This window comes from Podarcis bocagei (assembly GCF_964188305.1).
Source record: "Podarcis bocagei genome assembly, chromosome: 8".
NCBI classification, from domain to species: Eukaryota; Metazoa; Chordata; class Lepidosauria; order Squamata; family Lacertidae; genus Podarcis; species Podarcis bocagei.
In genome coordinates, this window is record NC_138133.1 from 63,905,628 (window position 1) to 63,923,924 (window position 18,297).

Consider the following 18,297-nt stretch of genomic DNA (forward strand, 5'->3'; position numbering starts at 1 on the left):
GGCCGCGGTCCGAAGGACGCGCGCTAGACCCCGCCACACACCCCGCCACCCTCAAGCCACACACCGCCTTCCTCTTGCCCCGCGAGCGCCCACCCGCTGCTCCTCCACGGCGGGCCTGAGGCGACCCTCGTTTGCGCAGCGCCGGCAGCTCCCGCCTGTGCCAGGCTCCGGCTTGGTGTGACGCGGCGCGGTGGCGGCGCCTGCCGCTACAGTGACGGAACAGGAGCCCCGGCGACCAGAGCGGCAGAGGCGGCGGCGGCGGCTCCTCCCGGGACCGTGTGAGGAGGCAACCGCGCGCGGCGCTTGCCTGGCAGCCGGCCACCTTCTCTCCCCACCCCCCGGCGGCTCTCGGAGTGCGCGCTCCGCTGGGAACCTCCTCCTCCTCCTCCTTCTCGTGCTCCTCCCTCGCTCACCTCAGCGATGTCCGCGAGGGGCATGGAGTTGGCCGGAGCCTATAAAAGCCCCTGACAAGAACCCCAGCGCCACCGCCAGCACCGGCAAGCGAGAGCAAGGCGGCACACAGCGCGCGAGCGGCAGCAGAAGCACGAGCCACAGCAGACGACGACGCGGAGGAGGAACCCGGGCGCCGCTGAGCCATCACCATCACCATGTCTTGGGGTTACGGCAAGGACAACGGTGAGTCCCTCGCCACCAAGGAGGGTCGCCTTCGCCCACCTGTCGCGGCGACCCCGCGGCTGCTCCTGCTTGTTCCCCTGGCATTCGTGGCGAGTCCGGCGCGGCACCTGCTGCTGCCGTGGACGGACATCCCGAAGGGGAGCGCACTCCGCAGCCGCTCGGCACTACCTGAGGCGGCTCTGCGGGGCTGCGGTTCCAGCCCAGGAAGGGGCTTTCAGGACAGAGCCTGTGTTTTGCTTTTTCAGGTTTCCCAGGCGAAACGGAGAGACTCCTTAGTCCGGCTCAGAAAGGGGCGCAACTCAGCGGCTGCGATCCATTAATGGATCCGCAGTTAGAGGTGCGATCTTTGATCCCATCAAAGGACGTCTCGTCCGAGCAGAGTTCCCAGCAGCAGGAGATCTCTGGCTGAGGAAATGGGGAAGGCGAGGACCTCTAGGGGTCCCACCACAGGTGTTTGAGATGGAAGTGATGGGGAGCTCTAGGCAGACTCTTCTGACCTGCACTTCCACGGCCACCTGGCTCTTCCTAGGACTGTCAGCCCCGTGTAGTGCGCCTAAGGTCCACTCTCCCATCTTCCACGCAAGGAGCCTGCCTGAAACTTCCTGCGCACATATGTTTTTTGCAACATGCAAGAGGGACAGGAATCCTTCCAATCCCCATCTGATTATTGGGGGCAATTTCACAAGTGTGACATAGGAACTTGGCTCCCCATGAATTAGGAGAGGTGGTAATCTGCATCTTAAGTGTGAGTGGTTGGCATAGGTCACCCACCCCCCACCTTCCATTCTTCCCCACATTTGGGAAATTGGATTGTGTGAGATGGGACGCTGCCGCAACTGTGTGGTGGGGATTTTGCCAGTCCAGTTCATCGCTTTGCAAAGCTGCAGAGGTGCTGCTTGTCATGCCCACAGAGCAGTGTGATTGCCAGGTGCTATAGCCACAAACTCATTTTCTTCAACCTGGAAATACAAAGAGGTTGCTGCATTCCTTTCAGATCCCTCTCTGCCAGTTATTCCCTCCCTCCCACACACCAATTCCTAGATCCAGGCAAGCTTAGATCCAGGCTTATAAAACCTCCCTCATCCCACCAATTGCTCTGCAGCATGATCTGTCTCTGCCTGGTAGCTAAGGCGTCCAATTCCAGCTGGCCAAGAGATCATTTCATTCCTGCATTCAATATTGATGAGGCAAATGTTAAAGCCTCCCAGCTGCACTTAAGGCATTAAAGCCTCCATTGAGTTTTGCTCCTTTAAAAAAAATAAAATCAGCCATGGCTCTGTAGTCTGCGGGTGTTTTACTCTTGTGCTTTCTTCTCTCTCTCTCTCTCTTTCTAGGACCTGCTCACTGGCATGAGAACTTCCCCATTGCCAATGGAGAGCGGCAGTCCCCAATCAACATCCAACCTAAGTCTGCCAAGTATGATGCCTCCTTGAAGTCCCTGAATATCAGTTATGACCCATCTGCAGCCAAAAACATAGTGAACAATGGGCATTCCTTCAACGTGGAGTTTGATGACTCTGGTGACAAATGCGGTTAGTACTTGGTCACTTTGGGGGGCTTTTTAGACTTGAAGCTTTGCTGGAGAGGTAAGAAAGCAAAGGAATGGAAGGGATCCGTGTTATCAAAGTTAGTTGATGTTAACTTTGCATAAGGGGGTATTTTGCTACCTTTGTGATGCAAGGTAGTTTCCCAAATGAGTCTTAACAGTGCAATCCTATACATGTTTACTCAAAAGAAAGTGTAGCTGTGTTCAGTGAGGCTTTACTCCCTAGTAAGCCTGTGTGGAATTGTAGCCTAAAACATCAGAACAAAACCTGACATAATTCAACAAGAGGAATATCTCTTCTACCTTGTCCCTTTTAGCAGCTATGGAGTATTTAGCATGCATCTGCTTCCTTTTTATCAGTCCCGTTTTTCTTCCTTGCAAGGCAAATAGGAGTTAATTTGACAGACACGATTTCAGGGCAGGCGTGCATGTTCTGATAACAATTTAGATTGGTGTATGCTCACCTCTGTTTCAAACAACATTACTACATAAAGGACCTTTGCAATGTAGCAGCACCCGTCCTGTGGAGTGCTGATGTGCAAAATATTTTCTAGGTACAAAGGCAGTTCTTTAAGACAAGGGGTATCTGATATTCAGGGCTGGGTGGTGGTATGCCAGAGCTGTCCTAGGGGAGCTGACTGCGAATTACCTCCTAAAAGGACTTCCCTCTCGTTTTAGCATTTTTTTTCAATAGAAGCTGCAGTACATTCTTCCCACATCCCCACACAGTTCACTGGGGGCTAGTTAGTCATCCTTTTCAGCACCATCCTCTGTGCAGAGTCACGCCAAATTAAAAAACACACAGAAAAAACTCATTTTGTAAGTCCCTATTCTAAAGATAATTCCGTGATCATATGGACAATGCTGATGTTCCAAGCTTATGAGTAAGAGTGTGCATGCTTGGTTTTTAGTAATTTCTCCATCAGCTGCCTGTGCAGCAATTTTCACCTGCCTACAGTGACTGTGAATGAGTTTTAAATGTAGGAAATGGTACTGCTGTAAAGACAGAAGCTGCTTGTTTCACTAGGCACTGGCTCCTTTAACTTGCTTGAGCAAGTGTCCTATTTTTTTCCACGTTGGCAGTGTCATTGAGGGGACAAATTCAAAGAGCCCAGAGCAGCTTTGACTTGTGAGCTTTCCAAACAGTATTGCACGCAACCATGTCACAGGCGGCAATCCAAGGCCTACTTCCTTTGATTTTTAATAGGACAACTCTGGGGGTAAAATGGCTGGTGGGCTAGAGCCAGCACATGTACTTAAATCTGCAATACCCCATTTTACTATCACTATTTACTAGAGGGGGAAGAAAGAGCTGAAGTAAATGTCAAACGAAATGCAGAATATCTTTCCAATAGCTTTTTAGTTCTGTCACACACCACTTCCTTGGTATCCAGTTTCCTGCAACAGGCAGCAGTTGTAGCCAAAAGAAGTTAAAGGCACCCAGCACCTTACACTCAGTGAAGTCCACTATAAAAGTAAATGAAAAACATTTAAAAATAGAGACCTACTAAGTATTGAATTTAATTTTTGCATGGCTCATGCTTTCAATCTTTTTAGACTCATCCAGTTATCTGTCTGTGCACACTAGTTTTGCACACAGAAAGAGGAGTATTCTCCAAAATCCTATAAGCCAAATTCTGCAATTCTGCAAATTCCATATATTGCTCTGGTTGAAAATCTGGGGTTCTCTAGAATGTTACATCTTTGGTTTCAATTATTCTGGACAGTGAGAGAGAGGGAAAAAATAAAAGAGTACAATGGGCATATGGGGCTGGGTGATCAAATAATGAGGACAAGGAATTGAGATCTGTGCTCCATACAGTTGCAATATTCAAAACGGCATTGGTTTCTAAACTTTAACTGTTAAAGTTTAATGGAAAGAGACACCTTTTTCCCACTTAACAGTAGGGTACATATTAAATTTGTTCCTTAAAGAAAAGAGATACTAAGATTTTCAAAATTCCTTCCAGATCTCTTTGCTAGTGGGCATAGTTGGCAACTCATTGTGACAGTGGTGATGCCACTGCCCACCTCCCCCCCCCCCCGTAGTTCCACATTTCAGAATCCTTTGCTAGGAGTTTGTATTATTCATTGCTTAGGAGTTTGTATTATTCATTGGGTTTTAGAGTCCCTTTCAAGCTGGAGCAAGGCAGTGGGGGGTGTGAGGACTCACAACACCTCCAAAATCCAAGCTTCATACATCTAGCACGATGAAAGGCTTTTCTGTAGCATGTGTTTTTATAAAGTCCTAAGAAGCTGCAAATTGAAGGAATGTGTGGATGTTTTCAGATCCACTGGAAGAGTAGCTTAGCCAGAAAATACGGCACAGACATTGATCATTTTGATTCTGCAGCAGCCAGCAAGCCAGTCTCAGGCAGCTACAGCTTGCAGAGAGTGGGAGGGAGAAGTGGGAGGAGGACAGGGCTAGAGTTGAAATGCTCAAAGCAGCTCATCTGTGGACTGCAAGTACGCGGGTGGCAGGTGGGGGGGGGAGCCGCGACAGCTATGTAGATTTAGCAGCAGGTGCCTCAGGTTTTCCTCAGGTTTTCAAAAGGCACAATGCATAACCAAATGAACCTGCATGCACACATACCGTATTTTTCGCACCATAGGGCGCACCGGACCATAGGGTGCACCCAGTTTTTAGGGGGGGAATTCAAGAAAAAAAATCTTTCCCCCCCCCTGCAGCCCCAAAGAGCAGCGTACAGGCTGCACACAACCTCTCCCTGCCGGAGGGGTTGCGTGCAGCTATGGATCAAGCCAAGGCAGCGAGCGGGATGGATCCCGCTCGCTGTTTTGGCTTCCCCTTTAGCCCCGTGCAGCCTCTCCTTGGCGGAGGGGCTGCACAGGGCTTTCCTGGCTTTACTGGGAGGTGGGGGGATTCCCTCACCTCTCCCCAAAGCCCGCAGAAGCCGTGCAAACCCTTTAAAGAGATCACGGCTTCTCCTGGCTTTCCTGGGAGGCGGGGGATTCCCCCACCTCCTGCAAAACCGGCAGAAGCCGCGCGCCTTTTAAAAGGGCTGCACGGCTTCTCCTGGCTTGCCTGGGAGGCGGGGGGATTCCCCCGCCTCCCGCAAAACCGGCAGAAGCCACGCGCCTTTTAAAAGGGCTGCACGGCTTCTCCTGGCTTTCCTGGGAGGCGGGGGATTCCCCCGCCTCCCGCAAAACCAGGCTCCCACCCCCCAGCCTTCTAACCAAGTCGGGGGACAGCGGCAAAGGCGCGCTGCGCCCCTGCCGCTGTCCCCCGAGTTTGCGGGGCTGGCGACGGGGAGGAGCAGGCTTCTCCCCCCGCCAACCTTCTAGACAAGTTGGGGGACAGCGGCAAAGGCGCGCTGCGCCTCTCCCGCTGTCTCCCGAGTTTGCGGGGCTGGCGACGGGGAGGAGCAGGCTTCTCCCCCCGCCAGCCTTCTAGCCAAGTCGGGGGACAGCGGCAAAGGCGTGCTGCGCCCCTGCCACTGTCTCCCGAGTTTGCGGGGCTGGCGACAGGGAGCAGCAGGCTCCCCCCCTCGCCAGCCTTCTAACCAAGTCGGGGGACAGCGGGAAGGGCGCACTGCGCCTCTCCCGCTGTCCCCCGAGCTTGTGGGGCTGGCGGTGGGGCTCTCCTGAAGCCTGGAGAGCGAGAGGGGTCGGTGCGTACCGACCCCTCTCGCTCTCCAGGCTTCAGCGAAAGCCTGCATTCGCACCATAGGACGCACACACATTTCCCCTTCATTTTTGGAGGGGAAAAAGTGCGTCCTATAGTGCGAAAAATACGGTAATTGTATTGATTATTTAAATTGAGTCTAAAGCTCAGAAGGGAATCCTTGTCTATTGCATGGTCTCAAACCCAATCCCTGCTATATCCAGTTCAAAGTCAGGTAGCAGGACTAGGAAAGACCTCTGTCTGTAACCTCACAAGAGCCTCTGCCAGTCAGAGAAGATGAAACTGGGTTAAAGACTTGACTCAGTATAAAGCAGTTTAACAAGTTAATAATCTGTTGTGAAATTAATTAGCCGTCCTGTTTATGTGACACACAAAAATACAACCATCCTGACTGGATTTCCCAAGCTACCTGTTTACAGATTTCCAGCACTGCAAATTTCACTGACTTCCCATTAAAAGCTTAGAGTTGTAGCCAACTAAGTCCTACTCCAAATAGGGCCATTAATTTCAAGCAGTCTAAGTCATGGCTATTGATTTCAGTGGGTCTTCTCTGGGTAGTGCTGACATTTGATATAACCCTCAGTAGAAAAAATAGAAAAAATTGAAGTCCAGTCATGTCCATGTTCTTGTCAATGCTGTTATGCCTATGTATATTTTTATAGAATAGAGCAGTGTTTCCCAAACTTGGGTCTCCAGCTGTTTTTGGACTACAACTCCCATCATCTGTAGCTTGCAGGACCAGCATTCAGGGATGATGGGGATTGTAGTTCCAAAACATCTGGAGACCCAATTTTGGGAAACACTGGTATAGAGGAAGTCTTAAGGCATAAGCTACTAAACCTGTTTACACACACACACACACACACACACACACACACACACACACACACCATTTTACAAACTGCTAAAACACATGCTGTTGAATTACAACTCACATCCTCCTTGACAATTGGCCATGCTGGCTTGGACAGATGAAAGTTGGAGTACATCAACATCTGGAGGGCCATAGGTTTCCCCCTACTGCTGCAAAGGTGCACACACCCTGCATATTGAATGGCCTGCTGTATTTTTATTTTGGCCGCCAAACTTAAAATCTGCTGTTTAAAAATCCAGTCACTTCCTTTTTGAAACATTTCATGTTCTGCACCTCTTTGGTGTAAGGGAAATTCTGTGGCTGTTCAATCCTATATGATATTTTGACATTTTATAAAATGTGTTCTCTGGTGGCACATCCTGTTCGATGTTTATCTATTACAGAATCCTCCAAACATGTATTCTGTCAGTTATAAAGTGACTATTCTGTACATGATAGCCACTATTGATCCTAACAGAAAATGGATGTGTAGGACTGCTTTAGGAACCAGACTCTCTGTTGGTGCAATAAGGGAATTCCAGAAAATTAGTTATCGCTGCAGTTCTTATTGCATACACACATCGGCTCAGTTCTGTTACATTTGATGGGCAGGATTTGGCAGTTGGCCATTTATAGAACACCCATAACATTTAATGATCACTAGTACAGCTTCAGAAATGTCATACCGGTAAGTCCCCGGACAGCAGAAAATCAATTCAGCACATACATTTGTTGAAAGACTTTGACAAAAGGGTCCAATTTCCCCCTTGGAATTACATTTGGGATTTTGATTTGTATGCTATTTTTGTGAAACATGTTTTCTGCAAACCTAAGCTCCCTTTGTAATCATTTGTGCAGTTTTCTCTGTCCCCACTCCCATGGCTGCAGTTCGTTTGCCTGTATCTGGTGGCTGCACCTTTGCCAAACTAGTAAATGCTCTGAAAGTGCATAAACAATCCCTTGCAAAATGTTCAGACTTCAGACTGTTTTTATAGGCCAGCTACAGGATCCACATCTAAATGTGAGCTCTACAGCCCAATCACAGCATGATTGCAATGAAGTATTGGGATTTTAGAATTATGCTGGGACCAGCTTTCACACAAGTATATTAGCATAACTGGGTTGTTTAACTGTTATTCTATGGACCTGCCCCATATGGACATCAGTAGTAACCACTACATGCAGCAGAAAAGGTTTGCAGAATTAACCTCTTGACATTAGAATGGATAAGCTTTCCTCTTGGCTCAGCACATTTGGTATTGAAGCAGATTTTGCTGAAACAAATACTAGCTAATCACACAGTTCTGTCAAAAGGCCCCTATGTGTACAGAAGCAGGAGACACCTGGCTGGGAAAATACCCTGCCTCTTTTGTATTTAAATTTGTATTTGGCCCTTCATCCAAAAAAATCACACCATGGTTTACAACAGCCAGCAGTCTGGGTGGCTTGCTTAGTTCTACTCTCAGTTCAGAGACGCCTGAGGGTTGCTGCAGCAGCCTATTTGCCCACTGTTGAATTCACAGATTCTTGACTTCTCTGTTGGGAGGGATTTCAAGTGTAGGAAAGTGCTCCCCCCCCCCCCCGCCTCTGGCTGCTGATCATCTGTTCAGTGGCAGAAATGAGTGGCTTGCTTGCTCATAGATCTCTGAATCCAATTCTGAATCCGTTCTTCCTCTGCAGTCGTGTCAAAAAATGTTCATTTACCCCACAGGCCTATGCACACTGACATGGGAGTAAATCTAAGTGGGTCTTATTCTGAGTAAACATGCACAGGATTGTCCTGTACATCTGTTGGATCATGCCAGAGCCATTCCAACAAGTAGATCACCCCAAAATTTGTTTACCAGAACATTGCAGTTGGCATCAGTCTCTGAACTGGTGATGCTCAGAAATAAAGGCGTTTCATCAACAATTTAAAGTTTTGGGAGTTTTAAAGCCTGTTGTGAGAAAATATCCAGACCACCACTATTACAAAGACACAGTGAAGTGTGATGACCATCTGAATAATGCAGTTATAGAAAAGGAAGAGGATGTTAGAAAGAGAACATTTAAAACCAGTTTGGAACCTTTTGATTAATAAATGGTAAAATTCATAGTAAATTAATTAATTTCTGACTGAGCATGCTTCTGGAAACAAAGAATCCATCACTAGTGAATTTGTTTTAATGTAGTGGCATAAACCATGCTAAAATTGATGACAGTTAATAAAGAACTTATATATGGTTTTTAATAATAAACAAAATAGAAAATAATCTTTCCCTCCTGACATGCCTTTTTGCTGAATGTTCTTTGTAGAAAGTCAGTGCTCTTAAAATCAGGCGAAATACTGAAAGCTATGATTGCACAGTTTCATAGATATAAATTATCTTTCATGGAGGATGAGTAATAAAACATGAAAAGCTGAAAACTCTTTGAAATTGACATGTCTGTAATGTAATGCAGTACTGCGATCACAGAATCATAATTCATTTTAAGAGCAAATGGGTGAACTGGCAAACTTGCTTGTTGTTTAGCCAAGGATTAGCACAACATAAAATGTTACATGCCACCCCCAATCTCTGAGCGGTGTGAGATTCCAGAGGTTCCAGCTGTGCTTAACCAGGATTGGTTATCACTGTCTAGCCCACAGCTCAGTTAATCTCATACTTATATGGATTAATTTATTTAACATGTATGTATGTATTGAAGCAGGTTAATTCCTCCCTGTATAATGAATACTGTATTTCAGAACATTTTATGGGTTTTTTGCTCATCCTGATACAGTTTTATTTCCCCAGGTTTAGTAATTATTCACCATGCTATATTATTGAATCATTATGCTTAATATTCATAAATGAAGCATATAAGGATTCAGAAAAAAGTCTGCTATCACTGAAAGACACCTCTTCTAGCTCTAATGTAGGCCGCTGGAAGCCTTGATATGGCAGGAGTTTTGTTTTGGAGTGATAACTGAAAAAATTATGAAACAACTCCCAAAATATCCAATGTATGCACACATTCACAATTTGCCAGCAGCTGAGCCTCACCCTGGCTGAACTTTTTGATACAGACCGTGGGTGGCAACCAGAGGGAGACCACATTTCTATAAGGACACTTTTCCACCCTGTTTTTCAAATGTCTCTTCATGCCATAAATAGTGGCTTCTATTATAGACAACTGCCTCACTGGGGCTGGGATGGGTGGTTGAGAATCGAGGATCATCAAGAGAAATGGCCCTCTTAAACAGCAAGAGTTCCCCCAGACTTTTCCCCTCAGTTTCTTAGTCTCAGTATTCCTTAGAATAAATAGACAGCTTTTGCGTATTTGTTTTCATTTTTAATGATATTGAGCAAAATAATAACAATAATAATTCATGCTTTTCTATTTTTTATTATTTAAATTTTCTAATTGTTTTGAGCATAATGATAATGCTCTGCTTTTCCATCTGGAAAAACATTTAAATACAAATAAATTTCATACTAAGGCAACATTGAATAATACAGCATTTCCAACACTGAATGTAATTTTAGGCATATTTATTTGGAAGAAGTCCCACTCAAATCAATAGGATTTGCTTCAGAGTTGACCAAACTGCAGGAGGCAGTGGAAGACAGGAGTGCCTGGCATGCTCTGGTCCATGGGGTCACGAAGAGTCGGACACGACTAAACGACTAAACAACAACAAGAAATATAATCTGGAGGAGAAGATTAATTTCCCCCCTCTTTTTGTCCTCCTTCCTTTTCCCCTTACCTACCATGTCTAGGAACAACACATACAAGTAGAAATAAAGTAGATGTCCGTGAATGTATGTACCTATTTGCCCAATAATAGTACTCAAAGATTGCCTCTCCCCATATGAACCAATCCAGACTCTGCATTTATCCTATGAGGCCCATCCTTGTGTGCCTCCTCTACCAGAGGCCCAGATGGTGGCAACACGAGAACAGACCTTTTCTGCAGTGGCTCCCCATTTGTGGAATGCTCTCCCCAGGGAGGTTTGCCTGATGCCTTCATGATACATCTGTAGGCACTAGGTAAAAACGTTCCTCTTCAGCCAGCCCTTTAGCTGATTAATATCACACAGCCGTTCAGATATGTTTGTGGGAGGGGAGGTTATTGTTTTGTGAACCACTCTGAGATCTTCAGATGAAGGGAGTTATCTAAATAAAATAAATAAAATAATAATATATGTGTAAACTCTTAACAGCTTAATAGGATTATTTTGCACACTCCAAAAATACACTTATGTGTCGGCAAACTACATGTGGGACATAGGTGGGACACATCTGCCAAGTGCTGTGACTACTTCAGTTTGTGCAGTTTGACAAAGTCGCACAGTTTGTTGTGTTTGATGGAGCAAATGTACCTTTTTTTGCTACTTTTATTTTTTTTAAGAGTTGGGAAGTCATAAACTTGTTTATATATTCAACACGAAAAGGTTCCTTTTGCTTCATCAACATACATGCAGGTTTGGGGTGAGTGTGTTTGTGTGTGAAGTTAACCAGAAGTGATACCAGTGCAGAACACCAATGCATATGAGGTAACCCTAAGTCCCTTGTGTCATATGAGGACTTGGGATACCCAGGAATAGCAATGGGTCTTTAAATAGGAGTAGACTTTCTTCAGGGCTTCAAGCTCTCCTGACAAGTTCATTTAGGGCAAGTCCTAATCGTTGACAAACAATCAACACCAAGTATGTGCAAATAAGGGCCATTTCAGGAAAGTTGGGTGTGTTGCGCTTTTCTGAAAGTTATCTCCTTTTGCTAAACCTTCTGGTGCTATCAAAAAACCCCAGCTGACTTCACCCTGGGACACCCTACAGCTATTTATCACTGCTAAAAAGTTTTTTAGGGTGAAAGAAGGTACTCTCATGACTCTCTAAATGTGTTCTATATATGTGTTCTGAACCAGGACATTTGTGTAGCCATTCAGAATGTGCCACTCAGTTTGTACAGAACCAAGTCAAAAATATATCTAAACATAGAAAGCATGGTTATGAGAGATAATGTTTTTAAAATATGCAGCCTCCCAAAATACGGCATTCTGCTGCTAGATAGTGATTAGAACTTCGCCCCAATTGAACTCGTCAATAATGGCTTGTGGGTTAGTCGGGGACAACATGGCCTAATCCTTTAAAATCCTTATTAGTTTGTCTCATGTCAGCAGTAGTACAGTACATTCAGGCATGGGATTATTTGCCTGGTGGGGGAGGCGGTTCAACCCCTACATAATGAACTGTGCATGCACTTTGTACTATAGCCCTGTATAGGAACTTAAAAAGGTGTCTTACTGTAAGTCAAACAATTGACCCATCTAGCTTAGTTTAATTTTACCAAATAGAAAAAGGCAAAATGTGGCTGATAACCTCTGCAGAGTTAAAACTATGTGTGCTCATGCTGGGAAAGCTTCATTTTTTTATTATTGAAAAAAGCACATTTAAGGCACCTCTCTCTATCTCTATCCAGGATATGTATGAGCTCAGTGCAAGCAGGGAGGGGGGGGGCTTCTGTTTCCACTGATTCTTCTTACCAGTGGCAGGTCCAGAGCATCACTGAGCAGGAGGACCCATCCCCCAAAGCAGCAGAACTGACTTCCCATCTAAAAGCAGGGGTGGGGAACCTGTAATCTTCCAGATCTTGTTGGATTCCAGTTTCTATATTCCCTAGCTGCTGGCCATGCTGCCTGGGGCTGATGGATATCGGAGTCTGATAACATTGGGACGGCCAAAGGTTCCCCAGCACTGATCTAAAATGATGGGGAAGGGGAGAGACCCTAGAGATCTCTCAGTCCATAGTCTATAATGGCTTAACTGCAGTACTTGCAGGAAGTTCAGTGCATTCACACATACATTATCTGCCTTCTATCCAATCTTCATGTTTGCCTTTCCAAGTCTAATGTTTTGTTATTGTGCATTTAATATTTCTCATGTAACCCCCCCCCCCCTTTTATATTGAATTTCACCTTCCTTGGCTTGACTGCTTTCTTTTTAATTGTGGAAATCAAGTTTTATATTATGAGCTGGGTGCATTTTTTATCCTTATTATTCACCTCAGGGGTGATCTGTAGAAGTCATATTGTGTTTTTATACATTTTTTTAATGATGTTGTAGTTTTTATTTCTGTTATGTAAGCTACCTTGAAATGGCAAGGTATTTTAAGTCAATAAATTAATAAAATGTTGTAAATATAGCTATTTATTTCTTTTCACTTGCAGTGCTGAAAGGTGGTCCAGTTGAGGGAACTTACAAGCTGCTTCAGTTCCACATTCATTGGGGTTCCTGTGAAGGCCAAGGCTCTGAACACACTGTGGATGGGGTGAAGTATGATGCTGAGGTAAGGCCCTGTTCTTCCTCTTCTCAGGGCTTCCTTGGGTCATTCCATATCAAGTGAAAATTCAAACCCTCATAACTCACAAGCGGGATTAGATTTTTTTTAAAAATGAAATTTTATATTTACACTTAGTTTCGATCATTCAACAGGTGTACAAAATATTAATAAAATTGGATGACATGAGGTACAAAAGTTGGATCACTTGATATGGAATGATCCCCGCTTCTGGGTATCTTTATGTCAGGTATTCGAAAAGATCCTGAAACTGTTGATAAAAGCAGGTCTCAAGGATAGACATAGTGGCATCTTCTGATCAAAGAAAAGCTTCTAAAATTTGATGGCAGGTGGGATTATTTAAACATCAAATTGATTGAGTATGTGAACTCCCAACCATTTTGATATGAAGCATATGAAGGTCACCTGGGGCAAGGTGCAAGTTCTTGACATGGTGGCTCCAGTCCTTTCATGAGATATTTTTAATCCAGGCCTTCCTCCAAGAAGCTAAAGACAGAATACATATTCCCTGACTCCACCATTTTATCCTCACAAAAACCTGGTAAGGCAGACAGTGACAGGGCCAAGACCTCTCCTTTGAGCTTCATGGCAAATGGGAATTTGAATCCACGTCTCCCTGGTTTTATTCCAGCAATCTAAACACTACATCACACTGGTTGTCAGTAGTGGTATTATGGCACTCCACCTGTAGAGAAGCTTACCATTGCTTGCCTTTCCTCACTGCTTGGACTCAAGCTACTGAATTACCTACTGACTTAAAAGAAATATATAATAGATCTCAATCAAGCAGGGCTCCTGCTAAAGGCCACAGGGATTTTTCAGAATATATGCTTCAGGATATGGCAGAATGTTTGCATTTAGGAAATTGTTTGAGTGGGTGTAAAATGCCAGCATGAGAGCACAGCTCTGATATCTATGTTTGCCTTTCTCAGTGAATGAAAAGCGCAAATCAATGGCTGAACAAGTTTTCAGTAGCTTTTTGTCTCGGCCATAAAAGGACGTGTTAATGTTTAGTATGGGAATTATCTTGGTTCTTCAGTTTGAGAGAAGGCCTTTCTGATAGGTCACTTTATTTCTGCATTTTTCTTTGGCTCCAGCTTCATTTGGTTCATTGGAACACAAAGTATGGTAGCTCTGGTGAAGCTGTGAAACATCCCGATGGTCTGGCTGTTGTGGGCGTGTTTTTGAAGGTTAGTACCATTATGTCCTCTTTTGCTATCATTGCTGGCTTTGCAAGAGAACATTTTGTACAATGTGATTTACGCCTCCAGCAGAAGCTGAATTTTCTGTTCACAGGCATTCAAGGTGGCTTTGTGATATTGTTCTCCCTTTATTTTAGTCCTTTGAGAACTGATCAAGTGTTTTTTAAATAATAATAATAATAATAATAAAAATCACAGCATCTTAGTGGAAGGGTCCAAAAAGCCACGTAAAACCAACCGCCGTCTATGACACAGAACCATTATCTGCTAGCAAACATTACAAATCAGTCAACCCAACCCACCCATAGCAAGCCCCAAGATAAGTTATAGTGCAGAAAGTTGCTTACAGAGCAAATACGTCCAGGTGACTCATGCAAGTGAGCCAAACCACATGCTGCGTAAATGTCAAGCAGCTTCAGTTTGTACTGATAAGCCTTAAAAAGCTAAAATGATTGGGGCCCAAATATTAAGCATACAGAACAGTTTCCTACACAGGCTCAGCTTTAACATTAGGAAGAGTGAAGCCCTGGGGTGCACTGCTCCGCTCACGTGACAAGCCACAGCCGCTTCACTGCGGTGTTTGTTTGAGTGGGCAGGAAGTGGGTATCAAGTGGACCAGTGAGCAAGTGGCTGTCAGGTGTTGGAAGGCAGAGCTATTTATGACAGCCAATCATCCCTCACCTCTAAGCTAGTCTGCTATCCTCTGGTGTAGCAGAGGATGCGAGTGTTGAACTTTCACTCTAGTTGACCGAATGCTTGGTGCTATTTTGCCTTTGCTTCAGGGAACAAAATGTCTTGACCTGGCTCTGTTCTTACACATTTTGTAGCACATACCTGGTTATAAAATGCACACACGTACTCACACTGAATCAGTTCTATAGGGCGTACATGTGCTTGGTGTTTCCTTCTGGTGGTTCCCTCACTGCGAGAAGTGAGGTTACAGGGAACCAGGCAGAGGGCCTACTTGGTGGTGGCGCCCACCTTGTGGAATGACCTCCCATCAGATGTTAAGGAAATAAACAACTATCTGACTTTTAGAAGATATGTGAAGGCAGCCCTGTTTAGGGAAGTTTTTAATGTTTGATGTTTTATCCTGTTTCAGTATTCTGTTGAGAGCCGCCCAGAGTGGCTGGAGAAACCCAGCCAGATGGGTGGGGTATGAATGAATGAATGAATGAATGAATGAATGAATAATATTTATTATCAAAGTGATAGCCAGGATAGTTTTCACCTATTTGAAAGGCAAAGCAGCAAATGATGCTTTACTCTTCACAGCTTGTGGCAGTATACTTTCATTCTTTATGGTGAACACATTAGGTGTCTGTATGTGAAACAGTGAACCAAGGCACTCTGGCTTGGAGCAAAAACCCAGAGAAATAAATTAGATTTTCCTTCATGTGGATGTATACTTAAGGCATTAGGTTGTAAAATACTCAGCTTTTAAAACAATGCTAACTGATTAGTTCCCTTACCAAATGAAGATAGTGAAAGACAGTTACTTTTTTACTGTGAAAGATGACAGGATAATCGGGATTAACTCTCTCATTAATATGTAACTTTTGAATGCAAGATGACCTTGTTTGGAGCACTGTGTTTGTTTAAAATTCAATCAGTAAATGTAAGAGAGCCTTCTCTGTGGTAGATCCTCGCTCTTGGAATTCCCTCCCCAGGGAGACAACCTTGTCTTTTAGGTTCCCTTCAAAAATATATATTTCTGTTTCCCCAGGCTTTTAAGAAATGGGAATGTAAGCATTTTTAATTTACAGCAATTTGATTTTACTGTTTAGATGAATTGTTGATGTTTTAACTTGTTATGTTAGTTTGTATCTTTTATTTTATAATATTGTTAAAATGTACTTTTTTGTTTCTTACTGCTCTCTTAGTAACATAAATTTATGCTGGGAATATAAATGTATGCTGAGCTGTGAGGTGTAAATGATATAAATACATATGCATCCGTGCACATAACCTTTCCTTTACGCCTTTTTATATCACAGGTAGGAAGTGCCTGTCCTGGAATACAGAAAGTTGTTGATGCGCTGGACACCATTAAACACAAGGTAAAGCTTCTTCCTTTCTGGCAGCTAAGAATGACTGCACTGCAGTTTCCTGCATTCTTCTTTCAAAGAACAAAATTGCAAGGGAATTCCAAAGGGATTGCTTTTAGCTTCTCATTCCATCTATTCTACCTGGACAATTATTCTTCAATAATCTTTTGTCAGTAAGAGACCTGCCTTCAAACAGCAAAAAAATGCTGCTTTCAAGTACACTTTGGTTTCTTCAGCGTTTTGAAAGATTCTGCTCATTTGGTGCAGTGGGGGGGGGGCGGGGGGGCTGAAAAGGAAAATGCATCCTCCTCCCCTTGCTCAGTTGCTTTGCATAGTCCCATATTATCACCAGTTGCTCTAAGGAGAGTAGGTTTAAACTCACTTAGATGGCACCACTTTTTAGCATGCAGCTTTTGAATGCAACACCACCTTGTTTGAGGCACTGCCAGACCTCCCTGCATCTCCTCCCTGCCCCCCTCCAGCCCCCCCCCCCCGCTCCATCATAGTTATACACTTGTGGAGAGAAATACACAGCTCTCCTTGGCATGCTATGGAATTACAGGCAAAGTGTGTGTACACATCATCTACTCACTACTGCATCGGACTGTTTTATCAAAGAGCTTTATCTGTTCTAGGGCAAACAGGCTGCCTTCACAAACTTTGATCCAACTGGTCTGCTTCCTGCCTCCCGTGATTTCTGGACCTACCCAGGATCACTGACCACTCCTCCTCTGCTTGAATGTGTCATCTGGATTGTTCTGAAGGAGCCCGTGACTGTCAGCAAGGAACAGGTGAATAAATTCCCCCGCCCCCCTTTTTTATGCTGCAAAAAGCATATTAATCTCTCATATGGCATGGCCATTCTCGCATTTGCATAAACAATTTCCATTCACTTGTGTCTGTTCATAGACATAACACCCTCAATCAGTTAAATGAAATGAGGGATATTTCCAACCAGCACAACTCGCACTGATTTATAAGTACATTCGCTACATCACACATGAAAGAGCTTCACATATGGATGAGTGCTGCATAATGAAATCCACTCATTGTCCTGGAATTTGGAATTAGATTTGAAGAAGTGAATAAATCACACGCAGGGGACCTGAAAGGTCCCCCTCCGATTTCTCTGCTACAACTGAATACATCCCGTACACATAGAGGTTTAGCAAAGAAGGTCTCTTTTGAAAAGCGTATTTCTGGGTGTAGTTGGGTGTATGCGGAAGTATTGTAATGCATGGTTTAAGACACAGAACTATGTTTTGCCTATTTATTCTACTTATAGCCTACCTTTCCTCCAAGGCACTCATGCTTTCTCTTCCTTTTCCATTTAATCATCACAACAACCCTGTGAGGTTGGTTAAGCTGAGAGTGTAAAGATCACCCCAAATTCTGAGAGTTCCAATAGGGTGCTCTGAAAGCCTGTGTGGACTTGGATGTGGGAGACCAGAGTTGAATGACCAGTTACTCACTGGGTAACCTTAGGTCAGTCACTGCCTCTCAGCTTAACCTACCTCACAGGGATTAAAATATGGAGGAAGAGAACCACGTACTCCACCTTGAGCTCCTTGGAGAAAAAGGTGGGCTATAAATGTGACAGATAAATGAATAAAAATGAATTGGAAGCTGACACCCGCTTCTTCCTTTTCTCTTCTCCAGATGGACAAGCTCCGCTGCCTTTGCTTCAGTTGCGAGGGCGAGTCCCACTGTGCCATGGTGGACAACTGGCGCCCTTGCCAGCCCTTGAAGACCAGGGAAGTTAGAGCCTCATTCCAATAAGCTGTGCCCATTAAACATTGCTGTGTCCTTGAGGGTTGAGTTATTTTCCGCTAAGCACAAATCAAACTACTGCCATATACATGCACTGGCAACATCTCTCTTCTCCCCCAAACCCCAGTGCTTTCTGCCTATCATCTTCTGATGTTTCTAATAATGAAGGCCATAAAGTGTGGTTGTGTTTGCGGCATGTTTGCAGTGTGTATGCCAGGCTAAAGAGGGCAGGGATGGGGAATCATGGTGTGGTGCTTGATGAGAATTGCTGTGAT

At 44.5% G+C, this 18,297-nt stretch overlaps 1 protein-coding gene across 1 annotated transcript; it reads left to right on the forward strand.

Moving 5' to 3' along the window:
- Nucleotides 1-260: 260 nt before the first annotated feature.
- LOC308593006 (carbonic anhydrase 2-like) lies at nucleotides 261-18,063 on the forward strand. The gene is made up of 7 exons (XM_081205171.1): nucleotides 261-636; nucleotides 1,971-2,168; nucleotides 12,872-12,990; nucleotides 14,100-14,192; nucleotides 16,202-16,264; nucleotides 16,888-17,043; nucleotides 17,912-18,063. The coding sequence occupies exons 1-7, from the start codon at nucleotides 609-611 to the stop codon at nucleotides 18,029-18,031; spliced, it is 777 nt and encodes a 258-aa protein (XP_081061297.1). The 5' UTR covers nucleotides 261-608; the 3' UTR covers nucleotides 18,032-18,063.
- The last annotated feature ends 234 nt before the right edge of the window (nucleotides 18,064-18,297 follow it).

What these genes read in the sequence shown, in the direction of transcription:
- LOC308593006 (XM_081205171.1), top strand. Translation starts at nt 609, where the DNA reads ATGTCTTGGGGTTACGGCAAGGACAACG. An exon ending in GGGTTACGGCAAGGACAACG is followed by an intron (nt 637 to 1,970) that starts GTGAGTCCCTCG and finishes CTCTCTTTCTAG; the next exon opens with GACCTGCTCACTGGCATGAG. An exon ending in TGACTGTCAGCAAGGAACAG is followed by an intron (nt 17,044 to 17,911) that starts GTGAATAAATTC and finishes TCTCTTCTCCAG; the next exon opens with ATGGACAAGCTCCGCTGCCT.